This window comes from Scyliorhinus torazame, chromosome 10 (genome assembly GCF_047496885.1).
Source record: "Scyliorhinus torazame isolate Kashiwa2021f chromosome 10, sScyTor2.1, whole genome shotgun sequence".
Lineage (NCBI taxonomy): Eukaryota > Metazoa > Chordata > Chondrichthyes > Carcharhiniformes > Scyliorhinidae > Scyliorhinus > Scyliorhinus torazame.
Genome location: NC_092716.1, coordinates 96,360,059 through 96,382,360, shown reverse-complemented (window position 1 = coordinate 96,382,360; position 22,302 = coordinate 96,360,059). Strand labels below are relative to the sequence as shown.

The 22,302-nt window shown below is 52.7% G+C and overlaps 1 protein-coding gene across 5 annotated transcripts in view; it reads left to right on the top strand.

Moving 5' to 3' along the window:
* The window catches only part of hsf4 (heat shock transcription factor 4), a 117,753-nt gene that overhangs the window by 32,455 nt on the left and 62,996 nt on the right, over positions 1–22,302 (top strand). For all 5 annotated transcript variants that reach the window (XM_072518457.1, XM_072518459.1, XM_072518456.1 and 2 more), the window contains exons 4-6: positions 12,002–12,126; positions 12,894–12,969; positions 15,341–15,405. In XM_072518457.1, coding sequence (XP_072374558.1) covers positions 12,002–12,126; positions 12,894–12,969; positions 15,341–15,405 — 266 coding nt within the window. The remainder of the gene's footprint in view (positions 1–12,001; positions 12,127–12,893; positions 12,970–15,340; positions 15,406–22,302) is intronic.

The following is a 22,302-nucleotide window of genomic DNA, read 5'->3' as shown; positions in this document are numbered from 1 at the left end:
GTGTGGGGTGTTGGGCCCTGGGGATGATGCTGTGTGGGGTGTTGGGCCCTGGGGATGATGCTGTGTGGGATGTAGAGCCCTGGGGATGATGCTGTGTGGGGTGTTGGGCCCTAGGGATGATGCTGTGTGGGATGTAGGGCTCTGGGGATGATACTGTGTGGGATGTAGGGCCCTGGGGATGATGCTGTGTGGGATGTAGGGCCCTGGGGATGATGCTGTGCGGGGTGTTGGGCCCTGGGGATGATGCTGTGTGGGATGTAGAGACCAGGGGCTGATGCTGTGTGGGGTGTTGGGCCCTGGGGATGATGCAGTGTGGGGTGTTGGGCCCTGGGGATGATGCTGTGTGGGACGTAGAGCCCTGGGGATGATGCTGTGTGGGGTGTTGGGCCCTGGGGATGATGCTGTGTGGGATGTAGGGCTCTGGGGATGATACGGTGTGGGATGTAGGGCCCTGGGGATGATGCTGTGTGGGATGTAGAGCCCTGGGGATGATGCTGTGTGGGGTGTTGGGCCCTGGGGATGATGCTGTGTGGGATGTAGGGCCCTGGGGATGATGCTGTGCGGGGTGTTGGGCCCTGGGGATGATGCTGTGTGGGAAGTAGAGACCAGGGGCTGATGCTGTGTGGGGTGTTGGGCCCTGGGGATGATGCTGTGTGGGGTGTTGGGCCCTGGGGATGATGCTGTGTGGGATGTAGAGACCAGGGGCTGATGCTGTGTGGGGTGTTGGGCCCTGGGGATGACGCTGTGTTGGGCCCTGGGGATGATGCTGTGTGGGATGTAGAGCCCTGGGGATGATGCTGTGTGGGGTGTTGGGCCCTGGGGATGATGCTGTGTGGGATGTAGGGCTCTGGGGATGATACTGTGTGGGATGTAGGGCCCTGGGGACGATGCTGTGTGGGATGTAGAGCCCTGGGGATGATGCTGTGTGGGGTGTTGGGCCCTGGGGATGATGCTGTGTGGGATGTAGGGCCCTGGGGATGATGCTGTGCGGGGTGTTGGGCCCTGGGGATGATGCTGTGTGGGATGTAGAGACCACGGGCTGATGCTGTGTGGGGTGTTGGGCCCTGGGGATGATGCTGTGTGGGGTGTTGGGCCCTGGGGATGATGCTGTGTGGGATGTAGAGCCCTGGGGATGATGCTGTGTGGGGTGTTGGGCCCTAGGGATGATGCTGTGTGGGATGTAGGGCTCTGGGGATGATACTGTGTGGGGTGTTGGGCCCTGGGGATGATGCTGTGTGGGGTGTTGGGCCACTGAGGATGCTGCTGTGTGGGGTGTTGGGCCCTGGGGATGATGCTGTGTGGGATGTAGGGCTCTGGGGATGATACTGTGTGGGGTGTTGGGCCCTGGGGATGATGCTGTGTGGGGTGTTGGGCCACTGAGGATGCTGCTGTGTGGGGTGTTGGGCCACTGAGGATGATACTGTGTGGGATCTTGGGCCCTGGGGATGATGCTGTGTGGGGTGTTGGGCCCTGGGGATGATACTGTGTGGGGTGTTGGGCCCTGGGGATGATGCTGTGTGTGATGTAGAGCCTTGAGGATGATGCTGTGTGGGGTGTTGGGCCCTGGGGATGATGCTGTGTGGGGTGTTGGGCCCTGGGGATGATACTCTGTGGGGTGTTGGGCCCTGGGGTAATACTGTGTGGTGTGTTGGGCCCTGGGGATGATGCTGTGTGGGATGTAGAGCCTTGGGGATGATGCTGTGTGGGGTGTTGGGCCCTGGGGATGATGCTGTGTGGGGTGTTGGGCCCTGGGGATGATGCTGTGTGGAGTGTTGGGCCACTGAGGATGCTACTGTGTGGGATCTTGGGCCCTGGGGATGATGCTGTGTGGGGTGTTGCGCCCTGGGGATGATACTGTGTGGGGTGTAGGGCCCTGGGGATGATGCTGTGCGGGATGTAGAGCCCTGGGGATGATGCTGTGTGGGGTGTTGTGCCCTGGGGATGATGCTGTGTGGGATGTAGGGCCCTGGGGATGTTACTGTGTGGGTTGTAGAGCCCTGGGGATGATGCTGTGTGGGGTGTTGGGCCCTGGGGATGATACTGTGTGGGATGTAGGGCCCTGGGGATGATACTGTGTGGGATGTAGAGACCAGGGGTTGATGCTGTGTGGGGTGTTGGGCCCTGGGGATGATGCTGTGTGGGGTGTTGGTCCCTGGGGATGATGCTGTGTGGGATGTAGAGCCCTGGGGATGATGCTGTGTGGGATGTACAGCCCTGGGGATGATGCTGTGTGGGGTGTAGAGCCCTGGGGATGATGCTGTGTGGGGTGTTGGGCCCTGGGGATGATGCTGTGTGGGGTGTTGGGCCACTGAGGATGATACTGTGTGGGATCTTGGGCTCTGGGGATGATGCTGTGTGAGGTGTTGGTCCCTGGGGATGATACTGTGTGGGATGTTGGGCCCTGGGGATGATGCTGTGTGGGATGTAGAGCCTTGGGGATGATGCTGTGTGGGGTGTTGGGCCCTGGGGATGATGCTGTGTGGGATGTAGGGCCCTGGGGATGATACTGTGTGGGTTGTAGAGCCCTGGGGATGATGCAGTGTGGGGTGTTGGGCCCTGGGGATGATGCTGTGTGGGGTGTTGGGGATGGTGTGTGGGGTGTTGGGCCCTGGGGATGATGCTGTGTGGGATGTAGGGTCTTGGGGATGATACTGTGTGGGGTGTTGGGCCCTGGGGATGATGCTGTGTGGGATGTTGGGCCCTGAGGTTGATACTGTGTGGGATGTAGAGCCCTGGGGATGGCACTCTATGGGATGTAGGGCCCTGGGCATGGTGCTGTGTGGGGCTTTGGGCCCTAGGGTTGATGCTGTGTGGGATATAGGGCCCTGGGGATGAAGCTGTGTGGGATGTAGAGCCCTGGGGATGATGCTGTGTGGGGTGTTGGGCCCTGGGGATGATGCTGTGTGGGATGTAGAGACCTGGGGATGATGCTGTGTGGGATGTAGAGCCCTGGGGATGATGCTGTGTGGGATGTAGAGACCTGGGGATGATGCTGTGTGGGATGTAGGGCTCTGGGGATGATACTGTGTGGGATGTAGGGCCCTGGGGATGATGCTGTGTGGGATGTAGGGCCCTGGGGATGATGCTGTGCGGGGTGTTGGGCCCTGGGGATGATGCTGTGTGGGATGTAGAGACCAGGGGCTGATGCTGTGTGGGGTGTTGGGCCCTGGGGATGATGCAGTGTGGGGTGTTGGGCCCTGGGGATGATGCTGTGTGGGACGTAGAGCCCTGGGGATGATGCTGTGTGGGGTGTTGGGCCCTGGGGATGATGCTGTGTGGGATGTAGGGCTCTGGGGATGATACGGTGTGGGATGTAGGGCCCTAAGGATGATGCTGTGTGGGATGTAGAGCCCTGGGGATGATGCTGTGTGGGGTGTTGGGCCCTGGGGATGATGCTGTGTGGGATGTAGGGCCCTGGGGATGATGCTGTGCGGGGTGTTGGGCCCTGGGGATGATGCTGTGTGGGAAGTAGAGACCAGGGGCTGATGCTGTGTGGGGTGTTGGGCCCTGGGGATGATGCTGTGTGGGGTGTTGGGCCCTGGGGATGATGCTGTGTGGGATGTAGAGACCAGGGGCTGATGCTGTGTGGGGTGTTGGGCCCTGGGGATGACGCTGTGTTGGGCCCTGGGGATGATGCTGTGTGGGATGTAGAGCCCTGGGGATGATGCTGTGTGGGGTGTTGGGCCCTGGGGATGATGCTGTGTGGGATGTAGGGCTCTGGGGATGATACTGTGTGGGATATAGGGCCCTGAGGTTGATACTGTGTGGGATGTAGAGCCCTGGGGATGGCACTCTATGGGATGTAGGGCCCTGGGCATGGTGCTGTGTGGGGCTTTGGGCCCTAGGGTTGATGCTGTGTGGGATATAGGGCCCTGGGGATGAAGCTGTGTGGGATGTAGAGCCCTGGGGATGATGCTGTGTGGGGTGTTGGGCCCTGGGGATGATGCTGTGTGGGATGTAGAGACCTGGGGATGATGCTGTGTGGGATGTAGAGCCCTGGGGATGATGCTGTGTGGGATGTAGAGACCTGGGGATGATGCTGTGTGGGATGTAGGGCTCTGGGGATGATACTGTGTGGGATGTAGGGCCCTGGGGATGATGCTGTGTGGGATGTAGGGCCCTGGGGATGATGCTGTGCGGGGTGTTGGGCCCTGGGGATGATGCTGTGTGGGATGTAGAGACCAGGGGCTGCTGCTGTGTGGGGTGTTGGGCCCTGGGGATGATGCAGTGTGGGGTGTTGGGCCCTGGGGATGATGCTGTGTGGGACGTAGAGCCCTGGGGATGATGCTGTGTGGGGTGTTGGGCCCTGGGGATGATGCTGTGTGGGATGTAGGGCTCTGGGGATGATACGGTGTGGGATGTAGGGCCCTGGGGATGATGCTGTGTGGGATGTAGAGCCCTGGGGATGATGCTGTGTGGGGTGTTGGGCCCTGGGGATGATGCTGTGTGGGATGTAGGGCCCTGGGGATGATGCTGTGCGGGGTGTTGGGCCCTGGGGATGATGCTGTGTGGGAAGTAGAGACCAGGGGCTGATGCTGTGTGGGGTGTTGGGCCCTGGGGATGATGCTGTGTGGGATGTAGAGACCAGGGGCTGATGCTGTGTGGGGTGTTGGGCCCTGGGGATGACGCTGTGTTGGGCCCTGGGGATGATGCTGTGTGGGATGTAGAGCCCTGGGGATGATGCTGTGTGGGGTGTTGGGCCCTGGGGATGATGCTGTGTGGGATGTAGAGCCCTGGGGATGATGCTGTGTGGGGTGTTGGGCCCTGGGGATGATGTTGTGTGGGATGTAGGGCCCTGGGGATGATGCTGTGCGGGGTGTTGGGCCCTGGGGATGATGCTGTGTGGGATGTAGAGACCACGGGCTGATGCTGTGTGGGGTGTTGGGCCCTGGGGATGATGCTGTGTGGGGTGTTGGGCCCTGGGGATGATGCTGTGTGGGATGTAGAGCCCTGGGGATGATGCTGTGTGGGGTGTTGGGCCCTAGGGATGATGCTGTGTGGGATGTAGGGCTCTGGGGATGATACTGTGTGGGGTGTTGGGCCCTGGGGATGATGCTGTGTGGGGTGTTGGGCCACTGAGGATGCTGCTGTGTGGGGTGTTGGGACACTGAGGATGATACTGTGTGGGATCTTGGGCCCTGGGGATGATGCTGTGTGGGGTGTTGGGCCCTGGGGATGATACTGTGTGGGGTGTTGGGCCCTGGGGATGATGCTGTGTGGGATGTAGAGCCTTGAGGATGATGCTGTGTGGGGTGTTGGGCCCTGGGGATGATGCTGTGTGGGGTGTTGGGCCCTGGGGATGATACTCTGTGGGGTGTTGGGCCCTGGGGTAATACTGTGTGGTGTGTTGGGCCCTGGGGATGATGCTGTGTGGGATGTAGAGCCCTGGGGATGATGCTGTGTGGGGTGTTGGACCCTGGGGATGATGCTGTGTGGAGTGTTGGGCCACTGAGGATGCTACTGTGTGGGATCTTGGGCCCTGGGGATGATGCTGTGTGGGGTGTTGCGCCCTGGGGATGATACTGTGTGGGGTGTAGGGCCCTGGGGATGATGCTGTGCGGGATGTAGAGCCCTGGGGATGATGCTGTGTGGGGTGTTGTGCCCTGGGGATGATACTGTGTGGGATGTAGGGCCCTGGGGATGTTACTGTGTGGGTTGTAGAGCCCTGGGGATGATGCTGTGTGGGGTGTTGGGCCCTGGGGATGATACTGTGTGGGATGTAGGGCCCTGGGGATGATACTGTGTGGGATGTAGAGCCTTGGGGATGATGCTGTGTGGGGTGTTGGGCCCTGGGGATGATACTGTGTGGTGTGTTGGGCCCTGGGGATGATGCTGTGTGGGATGTAGAGCCTTGGGGATGATGCTGTGTGGGGTGTTGGGCCCTGGGGATGATGCTGTGTGGGATGTAGGGCCCTGGGGATGATACTGTGTGGGTTGTAGAGCCCTGGGGATGATGCAGTGTGGGGTGTTGGGCCCTGGGGATGATGCTGTGTGGGGTGTTGGGGATGGTGTGTGGGGTGTTGGGCCCTGGGGATGATGCTGTGTGGGATGTAGGGTCTTGGGGATGATACTGTGTGGGGTGTTGGGCCCTGGGGATGATGCTGTGTGGGATGTTGGGCCCTGAGGTTGATACTGTGTGGGATGTAGAGCCCTGGGGATGGCACTCTATGGGATGTAGGGCCCTGGGCATGGTGCTGTGTGGGGTTTTGGGCCCTAGGGTTGATGCTGTGTGGGATATAGGGCCCTGGGGATGAAGCTGTGTGGGATGTAGAGCCCTGGGGATGATGCTGTGTGGGGTGTTGGGCCCTGGGGATGATGCTGTGTGGGATGTAGGGCCCTGGGGATGATACTGTGTGGGTTGTAGAACCCTGGGGATGATGCTGTGTGGGGTGTTGGGCCTTGGGGATGACGCTGTGTGGGATGTAGAGCCCTGGGGATGATGCTGTGTGGGGTGTTGGGCCCTGGGGATGATGCTGTGTGGGGTGTTGGGCCCTGCGGATGATGCTGTGTGGGATGTAGAGCCCTGGGGATGATGCTGTGTGGGGTGTTGGGCCCTGGGGATGGTGCTGTGTGGGGTATTGGGCCCTGGGGATGATGCTGTGTGGGATGCAGGGCCCTGGGGATGATGCTGTGTGGGGTGTTGGGCCCTTGGGATGACGCTGTGTGGGGTGATGGGCCACTGAGGATGATACTGTGTGGGATCTTGGCCCCTGGGGATGATGCTGTGTGGGGTGTTGGTCCCTGGGGATGATGCTGTGTGGGATGTAGGGCTCTGGGGATGATGCTGTGTGGGGTGTTGGGCCCTGGGGATGATGCTGTGTGGGATGTAGAGCCCTGGGGATGATGCTGTGCGGGCTGTAGAGCCCTGGGGATGATGCTGTGTGGGATGTAGAGCCCTGGGGATGATGCTGTGTGGGATGTAGAGCCCTGCGGATGATGCTGTGTGGGATGTAGAGCCCTGGGGATGATGCTGTGTGGGATGTAGGGCCCTGGGGATGATACTGTGTGGGATGTAGAGCCCTGGGGATGATGCTGTGTGGGGTGTTGGGCCCTGGGGATGATGCTGTGTGGGATGTAGGGCCATGGGGATGATACTGTGTGGGATGTAGAGACCAGGGGTTGATGCTGTGTGGGGTGTTGGGCCCTGGGGATTATGCTGTGTGGGTTGTAGAGCCCTGGGGATGATGCAGTGTGGGGTGTTGGGCCCTGGGGATGATGCTGTGTAGGGTGTAGAGCCCTGGGGATGATGCTGTGTGGGGTGTAGAGCCCTGGGGATGATGCTGTGTGGGGTGTAGAGCCCTGGGGATGATGCTGTGTGGGGTGTTGGGCCCTGGGGATGATGCTGTGTGGGGTGTTGGGCCCTGGGGATGATGCTGTGTGGGGTGTTGGGCCACTGGGGATGATGCTGTGTTGGGACACTGAGGATGATACTGTGTGGGATCTTGGGCCCTGGGGCTGATGCTGTGTGGGGTGTTGGGCCCTGGGGATGATTCTGTGTGGGGTGTTGGGCCCTGGGGATGATACTGTGTGGTGTGTTGGGCCCTGGGGATGATGCTGTGTGGGATGTAGAGCCTTGGGGATGATGCTGTGTGGGGTGTTGGGCCCTGGGGATGATGCTGTGTGGGATGTAGGGCCCTGGGGATGATACTGTGTGGGTTGTAGAGCCCTGGGGATGATGCAGTGTGGGGTGTTGCGCCCTGGAGATGATGCTGTGTGGGGTGTTGGGGATGGTGTGTGGGGTGTTGGGCCCTGGGGATGATGCTGTGTGGGATGTAGGGTCTTGGGGATGATACTGTGTGGGGTGTTGGGCCCAGGGGATGATGCTGTGTGGGATGTTGGGCCCTGAGGTTGATACTGTGTGGGATGTAGAGCCCTGGGGATGGCACTCTTTGGGATGTAGGGCCCTGGGCATGGTGCTGTGTGGGGTTTTGGGCCCTAGGGTTGATGCTGTGTGGGATATAGGGCCCTGGGGATGAAGCTGTGTGGGATGTAGAGCCCTGGGGATGATACTGTGTGGGTTGTAGAACCCTGGGGATGATGCTGTGTGGGGTGTTGGGGATGGTGTGTGGGGTGTTGGGCCCTGGGGATGATGCTGTGTGGGATGTAGGGTCTTGGGGATGATACTGTTGGGGTGTTGAGCCCTGGGGATGATGCTGTGTGGGGTGTTGGGCCCAGAGGATGATGCTGTGTGGGATGTAGAGCCCTGGAGATGATGCTGTGTGGGGTGTTGGGCCCTGGGGATGATGCTGTGTGGGGTGTTGGGCCCTGGGGATGATGCTGTGTGGGGTGTTGGGCCACTGAGGATGATGCTGTGTGGGGTGTTGGGCCACTGAGGATGATACTGTGTGGGATCTTGGGCCCTGGGGATGATGCTGTGTGGGATGTAGAGCCCTGGGGATGATGCTGTGCGGGGTGTTGGGCCCTGGGGATGATGCTGTGTGGGATGTAGGGCCCTGGGGATGTTACTGTGTGGGTTGTAGAGCCCTGGGGATGATGCTGTGTGGGGTGTTGGGCCCTGGGGATGATGCTGTGTGGGATGTAGGGCCCTGGGGATGATGCTGTGTGGGATGTAGAGACCAAGGGTTGATGCTGTGTGGGGTGTTGGGCCCTGGGGATGATGCTGTGTGGGGTGTTGGGCCCTGGGGATGATGCTGTGTGGGATGTAGAGCCCTCGGGATGATGCTGTGTGGGATGTAGAGCCCTGGGGATGATGCTGTGTGGGGTGTAGAGCCCTGGGGATGATGCTGTGTGGGGTGTTGGTCCCTGGGGATGATGCTGTGTGGGGTGTTGGGCCCTGGGGATGATGCTGTGTGGGGTGTTGGGCCACTGAGGATGATACTGTGTGGGATCTTGGGGCCCTGGGGATGATGCTGTGTGGGGTGCTGGGCCCTGGGGATGATACTGTGTGGTGTGTTGGGCCCTGGGGATGATGCTGTGTGGGATGTAGAGCCTTGGGGATGATGCTGTGTTGGGCCCTGGGGATGATGCTGTGTGGGATGTAGGGCCCTGGGGATGACACTGTGTGGATTGTAGAGCCCTGGGGATTATGCAGTGTGGGGTGTTGGACCCTGGGGATGATGCTGTGTGGGGTGTTGGGGATGATGTGTGGGGTGTTGGGCCCTGGGGATGATGCTGTGTGGGATGTAGGGTCTTGGGGATGATACTGTGTGGGGTGTTGGGCCCTGGGGATGATGCTGTGTGGGATGTAGGGCCCTGAGGCTGATACTGTGTGGGATGTAGAGCCCTGGGGATGGCACTCTATGGGATGTAGGGCCCTGGGCATGGTGCTGTGTGGGGTTTTGGGCCCTAGGGATGATGCTGTGTGGGATGTAGGGCCCTGGGTATGATGCTGTGTGGAATGTAGAGCCCTGGGGATGATGCTGTGTGGGGTGTTGGGCCCTGGGGATGATGCTGTGTGGGATGTAGAGCCCTGGGGATGATGCTGTGTGGGGTGTTGGGCCCTGGGGATGATGCTGTGTGGGATGCAGGGCCCTGGGGATGATGTTGTGTGGGGTGTTGGGCCCTTGGGATGATGCTGTGTGGGGTGTTGGGCCACTGAGGATGATACTGTGTGGGATCTTGGCCCCTGGGGATGATGCTGTGTGGGGTGTTGGGCCCTGGGGATGATGCTGTGTGGGATGTAGGGCCACTGAGGATGATACTGTGTGGGATCTTGGCCCCTGGGGATGATGCTGTGTGGGGTGTTGGGCCCTGGGGATGATACTGTGTGGGATGTCGGGCTACTGAGGATGATACTGTGTGGGGTGCAGGGCTCTGGGATGATACTGTGTGGGATGTAGAGCCCTGGTGGAATATACTGGGCACGATTTATTGGCCACGTTGTGTTTATTCGAGAGCGCAATGAGGCTGTAACATCGCGAGAGATGCCAAAAATGAGAACCGCATTGGGCATCGATTAGTTTATCATCTAACCGATCCACTGCCGTTCGTGAAAACAGGATCCTGCCATAGTATGACAGGAAACCAATATCACCACTTAAGGCCAATCTCCATACAATTAATGTGGTGTTGAGATGCATCAGCCATGATCATCATTAGTGGCAGAACAGTCTCCTGCTCACTCATATTTTCTACCTTTCTACCTGTGGTTAACCAAAAAAGTAACAACAGTATTAAACTTAAAGAAAAAAATTATATTTGCTCAAAGTTGAGTGTCCGGTCAGAAGATCGGAAAGAATATAAAGAACATTAGGGCAGCACGGTGGTGCAGTGGTTAACACTGATGCCTCACAGTCCTGATGACCCAGGCTCGATCCCGGCCATGGGTCACTGTCCGTGTGGAGTTTGCACATTCCCCCTGTGTCTGCGTGGGTCTCACCCCCACAACCCAAAGATGTGCAGGGTAGGTGGATTGGCCACACTAAATTACCCCTTAATTGGAACACGTTTTTAAAAAGATAGTAATAATTGGCTGCAAAATATTCAAAAAACAAAGTGTGCATTGGTCCTATATAATGGGCATCTGGGGAACTGGAGCGGACAAATCAAACTTTGCATCAGTCTTCGCTATAGAGGACACAAATAGCACCTTAAAATAGCTGTAAGTCAGGAAATGGAAGGGAGGGAGGAACTCGGGAAAATTACAATCACCTAGGAGATAGTATTGAGTGAATTGTTGGGTTTGCGATCTGAAAAATTCCCGCTTCTGTATGGACTTCACCCAAAAGCGTTGAAAGAAGTGGTTAATGAGATAATTGATGCTGATGAGATGTTTCTCTGGAACTCTCTTCCTCAAAAAGCAGTGGAAGCAGAATCTTTGAATATTTTGAAGGCGAAGCTAGATGGATTCTTGATAAACAAGAGGGTGAAAGCTTATCGGGGGTAGGCAGGGATGTGGAGTTGAGGTTACAATCTGACCAGCCATGATCTTATTGAATGGCGGAGCAGGCTTGAGGGGCCGAGGAGGCTACACCTCCTAATTTGTATGTAGATATGGGATGTAGGGCCCTGAAGTTGATCCCTGTGGAATGTAGGTCTCTGGGGAGATGCATCGTGGACGTCAGGGCTCTAGGTGAGGTGCTGTGTAGATGTGGGGTCCTGGGGGAGGTGCTGTGTGGGTATGGCGCCCTAGGGGAGGTGCTGTGCAGGTCTGGGATCCTGGGGAGGTACTCTGTGGGGCCCTGGGGAGGTGATGTGTTGTTGTGGGATCCTGGGGGCGGTACTCTGTGGGGCCCTGGGGGAGGTGCTGTGTGGGACCCTGGGGGAGGTACTCCTTGGGGGAGATGCTGTTTGTGTATGTGGCCCTTGTGGAGGTGATGTGTAGGTGTGGGACCCTGGCTGAGGTGCTGTAAGGCTCTGGGGGAGCTGCTGTGTGGGTGTGGCGAGTGGGTTGTCTGGGTGAGTTGTGTGGAATGTAAGGTGCTGCAGGAGATGCGATTTGAGGTATGGTCTTGGGGAAAGTGCTGAGTGGGCTGTAAGGTCTTGGAGGAGATGCTGTGTGGGCTGTAGCCTCTGGGAAAATGCTGTGTGAGATGTATGTCCTTTTTGAATGTTGGTCCTCTCAGCTGGATAGATGCTGTTTTTGGAACCTTGCAATGTGCAACAGTGACTTCCAAAAGCCTTTTTTGGATGTCTTGGGTGGGTGAAATGCACTGCTTGAATGCATGTCTTTCTTTAACTGTACTCCTGAAACGGTAAGCACTTCCAGCAGAAGGGGGAAGGATAGTGTTAAAAGACAAAACTCAACTGAAGCATTTGGAGGCGGTTGAGAAAAGAAACAAACAAAAGGACGATCCCTGTATTCAAAAACGCACAGATTACAATTTGTACTATCTTGTTAAAAATCAAGGCAGAATTTCCAGATAAAAGACGAAGAAAGATTTTTGGAGGGTTTTAAATGAAAAGCTGAATTCGATCGGCATTTTCCAAGTTGGGATGTTCTTTGTCCCAGGTTTGCGGTCAGTTCTTGTACACCAAATGTCTCCACCCCCTTGGTTTAATACAACTTCATCAGCTCCAACTCCATTTCCTCTGTCCCCAGGTGTCAGTTGTGAAGAGTGAAGAGACAAAGGTGCGACAGGAAGATGTCAGCAAGCTGCTGTATGACATGCAGCTGATGCGAGGCCATCAAGAGAGCATGGACTGTCGTCTGAAGGATATGAAACAGTCAGTACCGGCCTGGGGGCTTTGGGCTCAAATTGAATTCAGACGGATGGTCGCAGAAAAATAAAATCTGGTTAAATCTAACCGTTGGATGGGTGGGTGGTAACTATGGGCAGGGTTTTCCCACTCTACCCTGTGGCTGGGGTCATCCAGTCCAGCCAAAAGATGGTGGATACCTGCAGCAGGTCCCACCACATTGGGGCCGATAGCTTTGGGTTTGAACCCCACTGGTGAGCATGATGTTCTGACATGGAATGTTCCGGACAATTCCAATCCACTCCCAAGTGAATCAGCTTCCGTGCCATCAATCAAACAGAACTCAACAGCATTAGACCCTGAATTAAGAAGCCAACAAAAGTAACAATTAGAAAATACATGTGTCGCAGGTCATAGAGATTGTTCCTCTGAGATCAGGATTAAAGTACATTATGGCGAGAACTATTCCTTGCAACAAATCCATGTGGGAAAAGCCTGGTGTGACAATGAATGTAAAAACAGGAACATGCTCGACAAGCATACAATTCACTTCCTCTCTCCCGATGACTCGCAAAAAAGAAGTGGGATAGTTTGGAAATGAATTGAATGAAGCCGAGTATAGGTATATTCAGTATAGGACTGAATGCCAAAAGGCAGTTGGTCAACGCACTTAGTGTATTAGATGTTACGCTATTTGCAATAGCTGACGGCAAGTCTTGTCAGTGACCTTATTCAGGGTCTGCTTTTGGGTGCATTTATCGCTATCACCTGGTTAACGCTCTGTTTTCCTTCAGTCAGAATGAGGTTCTATGGCGAGAGGTTGTGTCACTTCGACAGAAACATACCCAGCAACAGAAGGTGATTAACAAGGTATGGGTTCCTGTTCTCTGCCATCCCCTTTCAAAAAGTCTGTTTCATCTGTTGGTCTCCTTTGTCCTCCATTATATAGGACTCGAAGAATTTGTGGGACAGGTCCTTGGAAACTTATCTCCAAAACCAGATACTAGGGGATACAGAAAAGCAGTCATAGTCATAGAGTCATATAGCTTTTACAGCACAGAAAGAGGCCTTTCAGCCCATAGTGTTCGCGCCGGCATCAAGCACATATACATTCTAATCCCATTTTCCAGCACTTGGTTCCTAGCCTTGTGTGCTGTGGCATTTCAAGTGCTCATCTAAATGCTTCTTAAATGTTGTGAGGGATCCCGCTTCTTCTACCTTTTTCAGGCAGTGAGTTCCAGATTCCCACCACCCTCTGGGTGAAAAACGTTTTGCTCAAATCCCCTCTAATTTCCCACCCTTACCTTAAATGTATGTCCTCTGGTTGTTGACCTCTCTACTAAGGGGAAAGGTTTTGCGTTAATTACCCTGTCTATGTCCCTCATAATTTTCTACACTTTATCATGCTCTGCCCTCAGCCTTCTCTGCTGTAAGGAGGATGACCCCAGTCTAACCGGCCTCTCCTCATAGCTAAAATGCTCCAGCCCTGGCAACATGCTGGCGAATCTCCTCTGCACCTGCTCAAGTGCAATCACATCCTTCCTATAGTGTGGCGACCTGAACTGCACACAGTACTCTAGCTGCCTCTTTCTTTGACTCCCTTTCCTCTGCCCCTTTGGAGCAAACGCTTCTTTTGTTCAGCCCGAAAACCGCGGAAGTGGCTTGGAAAATTCAATGTTATGAGGTTTTTTAACATGCCTTATTTATTTATTTTTTAAAAATTGTTTCCCCCCCGCCCCATCCTCCAACACCCCCCCCACCGCCCCATCCTCCAACACCCCCCCCCCACCGCCCCATCCTCCAACACCCCCCCCGCCCCATCCTCCAACAGCCCCATCCGCCCCATCCTCCAAAGCCCCCCCCCCCGCCCCATCCTCCAACACCCCCCCCCCCCGCCCCATCCTCCAACCCCCCCCCCCCGCCCCATCCTTCAACCCCCCCCACCCCGCCCCATCCTCCAACACCCCCCCAGTAATTGGAAAAAATGAATTGGGTACTCTTAAATTTAAAAAGAAAAATGCACACGGTGTTTACTGTCCGTGCGTTCTGGAATGCATGGACGCTGCTGTTGAGGTGATGGAGAATTGCGGTTTGACGTCACCAGGGGCTGGGAGGTACACACACTCCCGGGGCCCCTTTCCCTTATAAAGATGTCAGACCTGCCCCATCTCTGGCCAAACCCAACCGGCTGGACATGGGGGAAAGTTATCTGGCCATGGGCTGTCACTGGGATCTTGCTGTGCGCAAACTGCATGGGCTCGCCTGACCAACATCCCAAGAGTGTGGGGGGGGGGGGGGGGGGGGGGGGAGGGGTTCTTGAATAGCCCAATCTGGTGGGATTGAATGGGTAAAATGGATGAAGACAATGGCCAGGCTGAATTGAGCCATCTCCATCCTGGCGGAATCAACATGCCATATTTATGCCCCAACAATGCAATACCTCACCCATTAACAGTGAGAAAATCCTGTCCTCCTCGGCAGCTTTTCAATACTTAATTAAAGATCAGGCTGAGACACTGGGCTGGGAACGCCATTGTTGTCTATCCTTCAGTTCTCAGCTTTCAGGGGAAGAGTTAGACAGAAGCTAGAGGCTTCCATACAGAAATAGGTGAGTCCTTCCCTCCCCATGAGACTCGTCCACAACTTCAACCTTTACTGTGACTTTGGCAGAGGCCTCGGAGATGTTCTGCTATTTAAACTGTAAAATAATCTATGTCCAGAGGGACCTTAAACATTGTGTGAAGGTTGTGTTTGTGCTCGAGGATGGAGGCGACTGAGAGATTGTTTGTGGGTAAATGTGCAGTTGGGAAGGGAGGTGATTGAGGGATTGTTTGGTGAAGGGATAGATGTGTAGTTGCAAAGAAAATGATTGAGGGGGTTTGTGAGGCATTGAGAAAGAGTCATCCAGACTCAAAACGTTAGCTCACTTCTCTCTCCACAGATGCTGTCAGACCTGCTGAGATGGTCCAGTATTTTCTGTTTTTGTTTAAGGCATGAGTGTGTGTTTTAAGGGGGGAGACTGAAGAATTAATTAGAGGACAGGTTGTGTGATTGGGATAAGAGATATCACCGGGATTGATTGAGCTTGTGTGGGTCGAGGCCGAATTTGTATAATTGACATCACTCCAAACTCGATGATTAACATGAGATCGGGAAAATGACCTGTTGTTGGTGGGTGACCTGCCCTGCAATGATCTGCTGACTCACCGCACTAACACCTGCCTCTGATCTCTGTTAACAGCTGATTCAGTTCCTGCTCAGCCAGCTCCAATCGAACCACAACAGTATCGGGCTGAAGAGAAAGCTGTAAGTATTGAGAGCAGCGGAGTGTGACTGATCTCCATTCACCGGACTCGATTTTGAACCATCAGGTGACCTGTTACCATGTGAACGCTGAGTGAATAGGTTCAGAATGCTGAGTAAGATCTGATGACCCATTTCATTCAGCAGTCTGTGCTGTGGTGAGCAGATATCAGAGCGTGCTACACAATAAACCTTGCCAACTCAGGCTCTATTGTTTTAGGGACTTGGGCCCCGAGGCTGAGAGGAACATTTGTTCCCCATTGAATTCTGTCAGGAACACAGAGAAGGAAGATGGTGATCATTTAAATTCAGAACTTCAGAGCAGCAAGCTGATGAATTTTCTTCAGTACCATTTCAAAATGTTGAGAGTATACAAATTATTAAAAAGCTAGGAGTTAGCCTGGAGAAGCCTCGGACTGAATGCTCAGACCCCACCAAAGATAGGAATGGAGGCAGACTTGGCCTGAACATAACACTGCTGGCTGACGTGCCAATTTCCCAACACTCGCCACTTTAGAGGAGGTGGGTTCAGGCAGGCACAGCTAGCTTCCCCCATAAGGTGGATATAGATTATTAGACTCTCTAAGAATGTTCTTGCTCCATACTCCAATCCAACCACTTTTTTTCTAAAGCAGCTGGAGGTAGTTTAGCTCTCCGGAGGTGGGCACCCAGTAGAATAACGGGCTGGAGGTTGGCAGTACTCTCAGCAGGTCTGGGGACCCTCCCTATCTGCCTCAGTGCGGGTCCAGCCACAGGCCTACCTGCAAAGGATCCCCCCCTACCTACAGAGGAATTCCCCCCCACATGCCCTGCCACAGGCCTACCTTGAGAGGGATCACCCCCTGCCCAGCCATGGGCCTACCTGCAGAGGGATATTTCCCCCCTCCCGTCCCCTGCCCAGCCACGGGCCTACCTTGACAGGGATCACCCCCACCCCCACAGAGGTGACACTGCTGTAGGAACCAATTTTATTTAAAGATTTTTTAAAAGGTTGCTGAGAGGGTGTCTCCATGTTGAAGCCTTCCCTCAGTTACTTACCATCCACTGTGGGCTGCCACTATTCCTAAGTTGGATGGTCTCTGATTGGCCCTCCAACTTTGAGAGCCCCTCCACTGTCAGAGAACCCGTCCCCATGACAATTAAAGGGACAGATCCCAAATCCTAAGGAGTGACTGTTTTCGGCCCTCACCCAGGGCACATTGCAGGGCACAGAAGTGGTACTTCCTCCTATTTCCCACTCCCTGGGGGTAAAATGCAGCCCCGAGAATGGTGAATGGCATATGGACTATAAATACAAACTAAAACTACTGCCTTATCACACTGTAAACTCTTTCATTACACTGGGAAAGTCATGGTGCATTGAATCATCGTAGAATCATAGAATCCCTGCAGTGCAGAAGGAGGCCATTCGGCCCATTGAGTCTGCACTGACCCTTTGAAAGACCAATCTACCTAGGCCCAATCCCCTACCTATTCCTGCAACCCCACCCTAAGGGGCAATTTGCCATGGTCAATCCACCTAACCTGCACATCTTTGGACTGTGGGAGGAAATCGGAGCACCCGGAGGAAACCCACGCAAACACGGAGAATGTGCAAACTCCACACATTCACCCGAGGTCGGAATCAAACCTGGGTCCTGGCGCTGTGTGGCAGCAGTGCTAACCACTGTGCCACCGTGACACCTGTGTGCGTGCCGTGTGTATACAGCAACCTACCAGAGGCATCCAAAAGCTAGCTAAAAATGGACTGAAAATAGCTATTTCACTCCACATAACTACCAAAATATTTATTGTGTGATCATTAAAAAAACAACAGTGGGTAGGGAACAATCTTGAGACTACATTCAAATGTTCGTATACAATATTACGGGCTTGGGTATCCGGGAAGCACTTTGCTGTTTTCCTTTATAAACCAGGAACGATTTACACGATCATCGAAAGCCAAGATTATGCCGTTGTGTCGTAGCATTATCTGAGGGTTGCTCACTCTGCTTAGACACATTCCTGGAGGTTTAATTACACAATCCCCTGCTTCCAACTACTCCGTCAATAGCCTATCTTCCCATCTTAATATTTTCATAGATAGATGGAAAATTGGTTATTGAATCATTATGATGTGGAGGCAGGTGCCACATTGTGATGACGATACAAATTACACAAGTAATTTGGGCAGCACAGTAGCATAGTGGATAGCACAATTGCTTCACAGCTCCAGGGTCCCAGGTTCGATTCCAGTCTTGGGTCACTGTCTGCGGAGTCTGCACGTTCTCCCCGTGTGTGCGTGGATTTCCTCCGGGTGCTCCTGTTTCCTCCCACAGTCCAAAGATGTGCAGGTTAGGTGGATTGTCCATGCTAAATTGCCCTTAGTGTTGGATAGGGTTACTGGGTTATGGGGATAGGGTGGAGGTGTGCGGTTGGGAAGGGTGCTCTTTCCAAGAGCCGGTGCAGACTCGATGGACCGAATGGCCTCCTTCTGCACTGTAAATTCTATGAAGTAATCATGATTCGTGACATAGTTATAATCATTGAAATAAAAATTAAATTAAACTATTAAATCATAAAAGGGATTGCACAATTATGATAATTTCAGTGTACAAATAATTACAGTATATTGTAAAAATGCAGGTCTAAAAAAATGAATGAATGTATTTGAAGCACACTATTCTGAAATGCCCCATGATCGCAGCAGTGTCCAATAGATTAACCTTTATAAATCCGTGCCCACTCCAGAACAATACTGGTTAGACTGGCTACTTTATTACACAGTTCTTCCCCAAATAGCCAATAACTAATTATATGATAATTTGTCATTGGTGAAAAATTATATATTTTTAATTATTTTGCCACATTTGTAGCTACTGTTACACAGAAGCAGCGTAGCATGACTTTTACATCTTTGAACGTGCATCACAATCTAGACACAGGGTAAATCTTCACAGGTGTCAGAATTCCTGGAATTTGGCGCCTGGTGTCATGTGACATGGGTTGTCATGATGCACTCTGAGAATTGTAATTCCACAACAGTTTTACTACATTTCCCATAATGCAGCTGGCAGTCTCCAGCAGCTGTAAATCTCTGGGAAACATTGGTCCCAAGCTCCAGCTGGTGGATGACCTCACGGGGGTGGGGGGGGGGGGGATGGGGGGGGGGGGGGGGTCTCAGGAGTTTTTAACATTCCGGTTTTAAAATCCCTTTTATTGAATGTGAGCATCACTGGCAAGGCCAGCTCATCCTGAATTGCTCTTGAGAAGTTAGTGGTGAACCACCTTCTAGAGCCATTATGATCCACCTGGTGTAGGTACACCCATTACACCCATAGCACTGCTAAGGAGGGAGCTACAGGACTTTGATTCTGGGGCAGTGATGGAATGACAATGTAGTCCCAAGTCAGGATGATGTGTGGCTTAGAGCGGAACTGGCAGGTGGTGGTTGTCCCATGTATCTGCTGCCCTTGTCCTTCTAGGCGGTGGAGGTCACCTATTTGGAAGTTTCTGTCCAAGAAGCCTTGGCGATATGTTAGTAATCAACTTGTAGCAATCTGAATTGCTTCCTGTCCCGAGAAAATTTGTATGAGGACAAACCGATTACAAGGTTAACTACATGGTGGGGGATGAATTCATAAAATCTCTACAGTGCCGAAGGAGGCCATTCAGCCCATTGAGTCTGCACCAACCCTCCAGAAGAGCACCCTATCCAGGCCTACTCTCCTACCCAATTCCCATAACCATATAACCTAACCTGCAATAAGGCACAATTTAGCAAGGCCAATCCTCCTAACCTACACATCTTTGGACTGTGGGAGGAAATCGGAGTACCTGGAGGAAACCTAGGTAGGCATTGGGAGAATGTGCATCCTCCACCCAGTCACCCAAGGCTGGAATTGCCTGGTGCTGTGAGGCAGCAGTGCTAACCACTGTGCCGGGAAACGCTCCCAGGTTTCCGCACCCTCAACGGGTCTTCGTCCCCAGATAGGAGCATTCCGCCCTTCATTTTTAAACAGAGACCCCTAGTTCTAGATTCTCCTACAAGAGGAAACATCCTCTCCACTTCAACCCTGTCAAGACTTCTATTTCAATCAAGTCGCTTCTTACTCTTCTAAACTCCAGCCGATACAAGCCCAGCCTGTCCAATCTTTCCTCATAAGACAACACGCCCATTCCAGGTATTAGTCCAGTAAATCTTAGTCCAGTAAAACCTTGCTTATGTAAAGATGAGACGTGAAGGTCCAGTTAGGGCGCTTGAGAGTTACAAGTTAGCCAGGAAGGACCTAAAGAGAGAGCTAAGAAGAGCCAGGAGGGGACATGAGAAGTCCTTGGCAGTTAGGATCAAGGAAAACCCTAAAGCTTTCTATAGGTATGTCAGGAATAAAAGAATGACTAGGGTAAGAGTAGGGCCAGTCAAGGACAGTAGTGGGAAGTTGTGCATGGAGTCAGAGGAGATAGGAGAGGTGCTAAATGAATATTTTTCGTCAGTATTCACACAGGAAAAAGACAATGTTGTCGAGAAGAATACTGAGATACAGGCTACTAGACTAGACGGGATTGAGGTTCATAAGGAGGAGGAGTTAGCAATTCTGGAAAGTGTGAAAATAGCCAAGTCCCCTGGGCCGGATGGGATTTATCCTAGGATTCTCCGGGAAGCTAGGAAGGAGATTGCAGAGCCTTTGGCTTTGATCTTTATGCCACATTGTCTACAGGAATAGTGCCAGAAGACTGGAGGATAGCAAATGTTGTCCCCTTGTTCAAGAAGGGGAGTAGAGACAACCCCGGTAACTATAGACCAGTGAGCCTTACTTCTGTTGTGGGCAAAGTCTTGGAAAGGATTATAAGAAATAGGATTTATAATCATCGAGAAAGGAATAATTTGATTAGGGATAGTCAACACGGTTTTGTGAAGGGTAGGTCGTGCCTCACAAACCTTATTGAGTTCTTTGAGAAAGTGACCAAACAGGTGGACGAGGGTAAAGCAGTTGATGTGGTGTATATGGATTTCAGTAAAGCGTTTGATAAGGTTTCCCACGGTAGTCTATTGCAGAAAATACGGAGGCATGGGATTGAGGGTGATCAGAAATTGGCGAGCTGTAAGACGACAGAGGGTGGTGATTGATGGGAAATGTTCAGCCTGGAGTTCAGTTACTCGTGGTGTACCACAAGGATCTGCTTTGGGGCCACTGCTGTTTGTTATTTTTATAAATGACCTGGAGGAGGGCGGAGAAAGATTGGTGTGTAAATTTGCGGATGACACTAAAGTCGGTGGAGTTGTGGACAGTGCGGAAGAATGTTGCAAGTTACAGAGGGACATAGATAAGCTGCAGAGCTGGGCTGAGAAATGGCAAATGGAGTTTAATGCAGAAAAGTGTGAGGTGATTCATTTTGGAAGGAGTAACAGGAATACAGAGTACTGGGCTAATGGGAAGATTTGTGGTAGTGTGGATGAGCAGAGAGATCTCGGTGTCCATGTACATAGATCCCTGAAAGTTGCCACCCAAGTTGATAGGGTTGTTAAGAAGGCGTATGGTGTGTTAGCTTTTATTGGTAGAGGGATTGAGTTTTGGAGCCATGAGATCATGTTGCAGCTGTACAAAACTCTAGTGCGGCCGCATTTGGAGTATTGCGTGCAGTTCTGGTCGCCGCATTATAGGAAGGATGTGGAAGCATTGGAGAGGGTGCAGAGGAGATTTACCAGGATGTTGCCTGGTATGGAGGGAAGATCTTATGAGGAAAGGCTGAGGGACTTGAGGCTGTTTTCGTTAGAGAGAAGAAGGTGACTTAATAGAGGCACACAAGATGATCAGAGGATTAGATGGGGTGGACAGTGAGAGCCTTTTTCCTCGGATGGTGATGGCTAGCACAAGGGGACATAGCTTTAAATTGAGGGGAAATAGATATAGGACAGATGTCAGAGGTAGGTTCTTTACCCAGAGAGTAGTAGGGGCGTGGAATGCCCTGCCTGCAACTGTAGTTGACTCGCCAACATTAAGGGCATTTAAATGGTCATTGGATAGACATATGGATGATAATAGAATAGTGTAGATGGGCTTTAGATTGGTTTCACAGGTCGGCGCAACATCGAGGGCCGAAGGGCCTGTACTGCGCTGTAATGTTCTATTGTAAACCTCTTAACCGACCCCAATGGATCTACATCCTTCCTTAAATATGAAGACCAATACTATACATGGTACTCCAGACGTGGTCTCACCAATGTCCTGTATAAGTGAAGTATAACCTCACGACTTCTGTAATCAATTCCCCTCACAATAAATGATAACATTCTATAAGCTTTCCTAATTACTTGCTGTACCTGGATACTAACCTTTTGTAATCCATGCACTCTGATGCCCAGATTCCTCTGCAGCTCCGACCTCTGCAATTGCTCACCACTTAGATAATATACTTTTTTATTTTTCTTGCCATCATGGACAATTTCACATTTTTCTGTATTATACTCCATTTACTAGACCTTTGTCCACTCACTTAAACTATGCATGACCGTTGTAGCTTCCTTATGTCCTCTTTGCAACTTGCCTTCCGAACCTACCTTTGTGTTGTCAGCAAATTTAGCAAGCATACCTTAGTCCCTTCATCCAAGTCATTTATAGAAATTGTGAAATGTTGATGCCCAGCACCTGATCCTTGTGGCATGCCACTCATTACATTTGCCAACCAGAAAAATGCCTATTTACGCTTACTCTCTGTTTCCTGTTGGCTAACCAATCTTCTATCCATGCCAATATGTTATCCCCCTACACCTCCAGCTTTTATTTTCCATAATAACCTTTAATGTGGCAACTTATCAAATACCTTCTGGATATATAAGTACAGTACATCCACCAGTTCCCCTTTATCATGTTTACTTCTTCAAATAACTCAAAATGGTTAAACATGATTTTCCTTTCACAA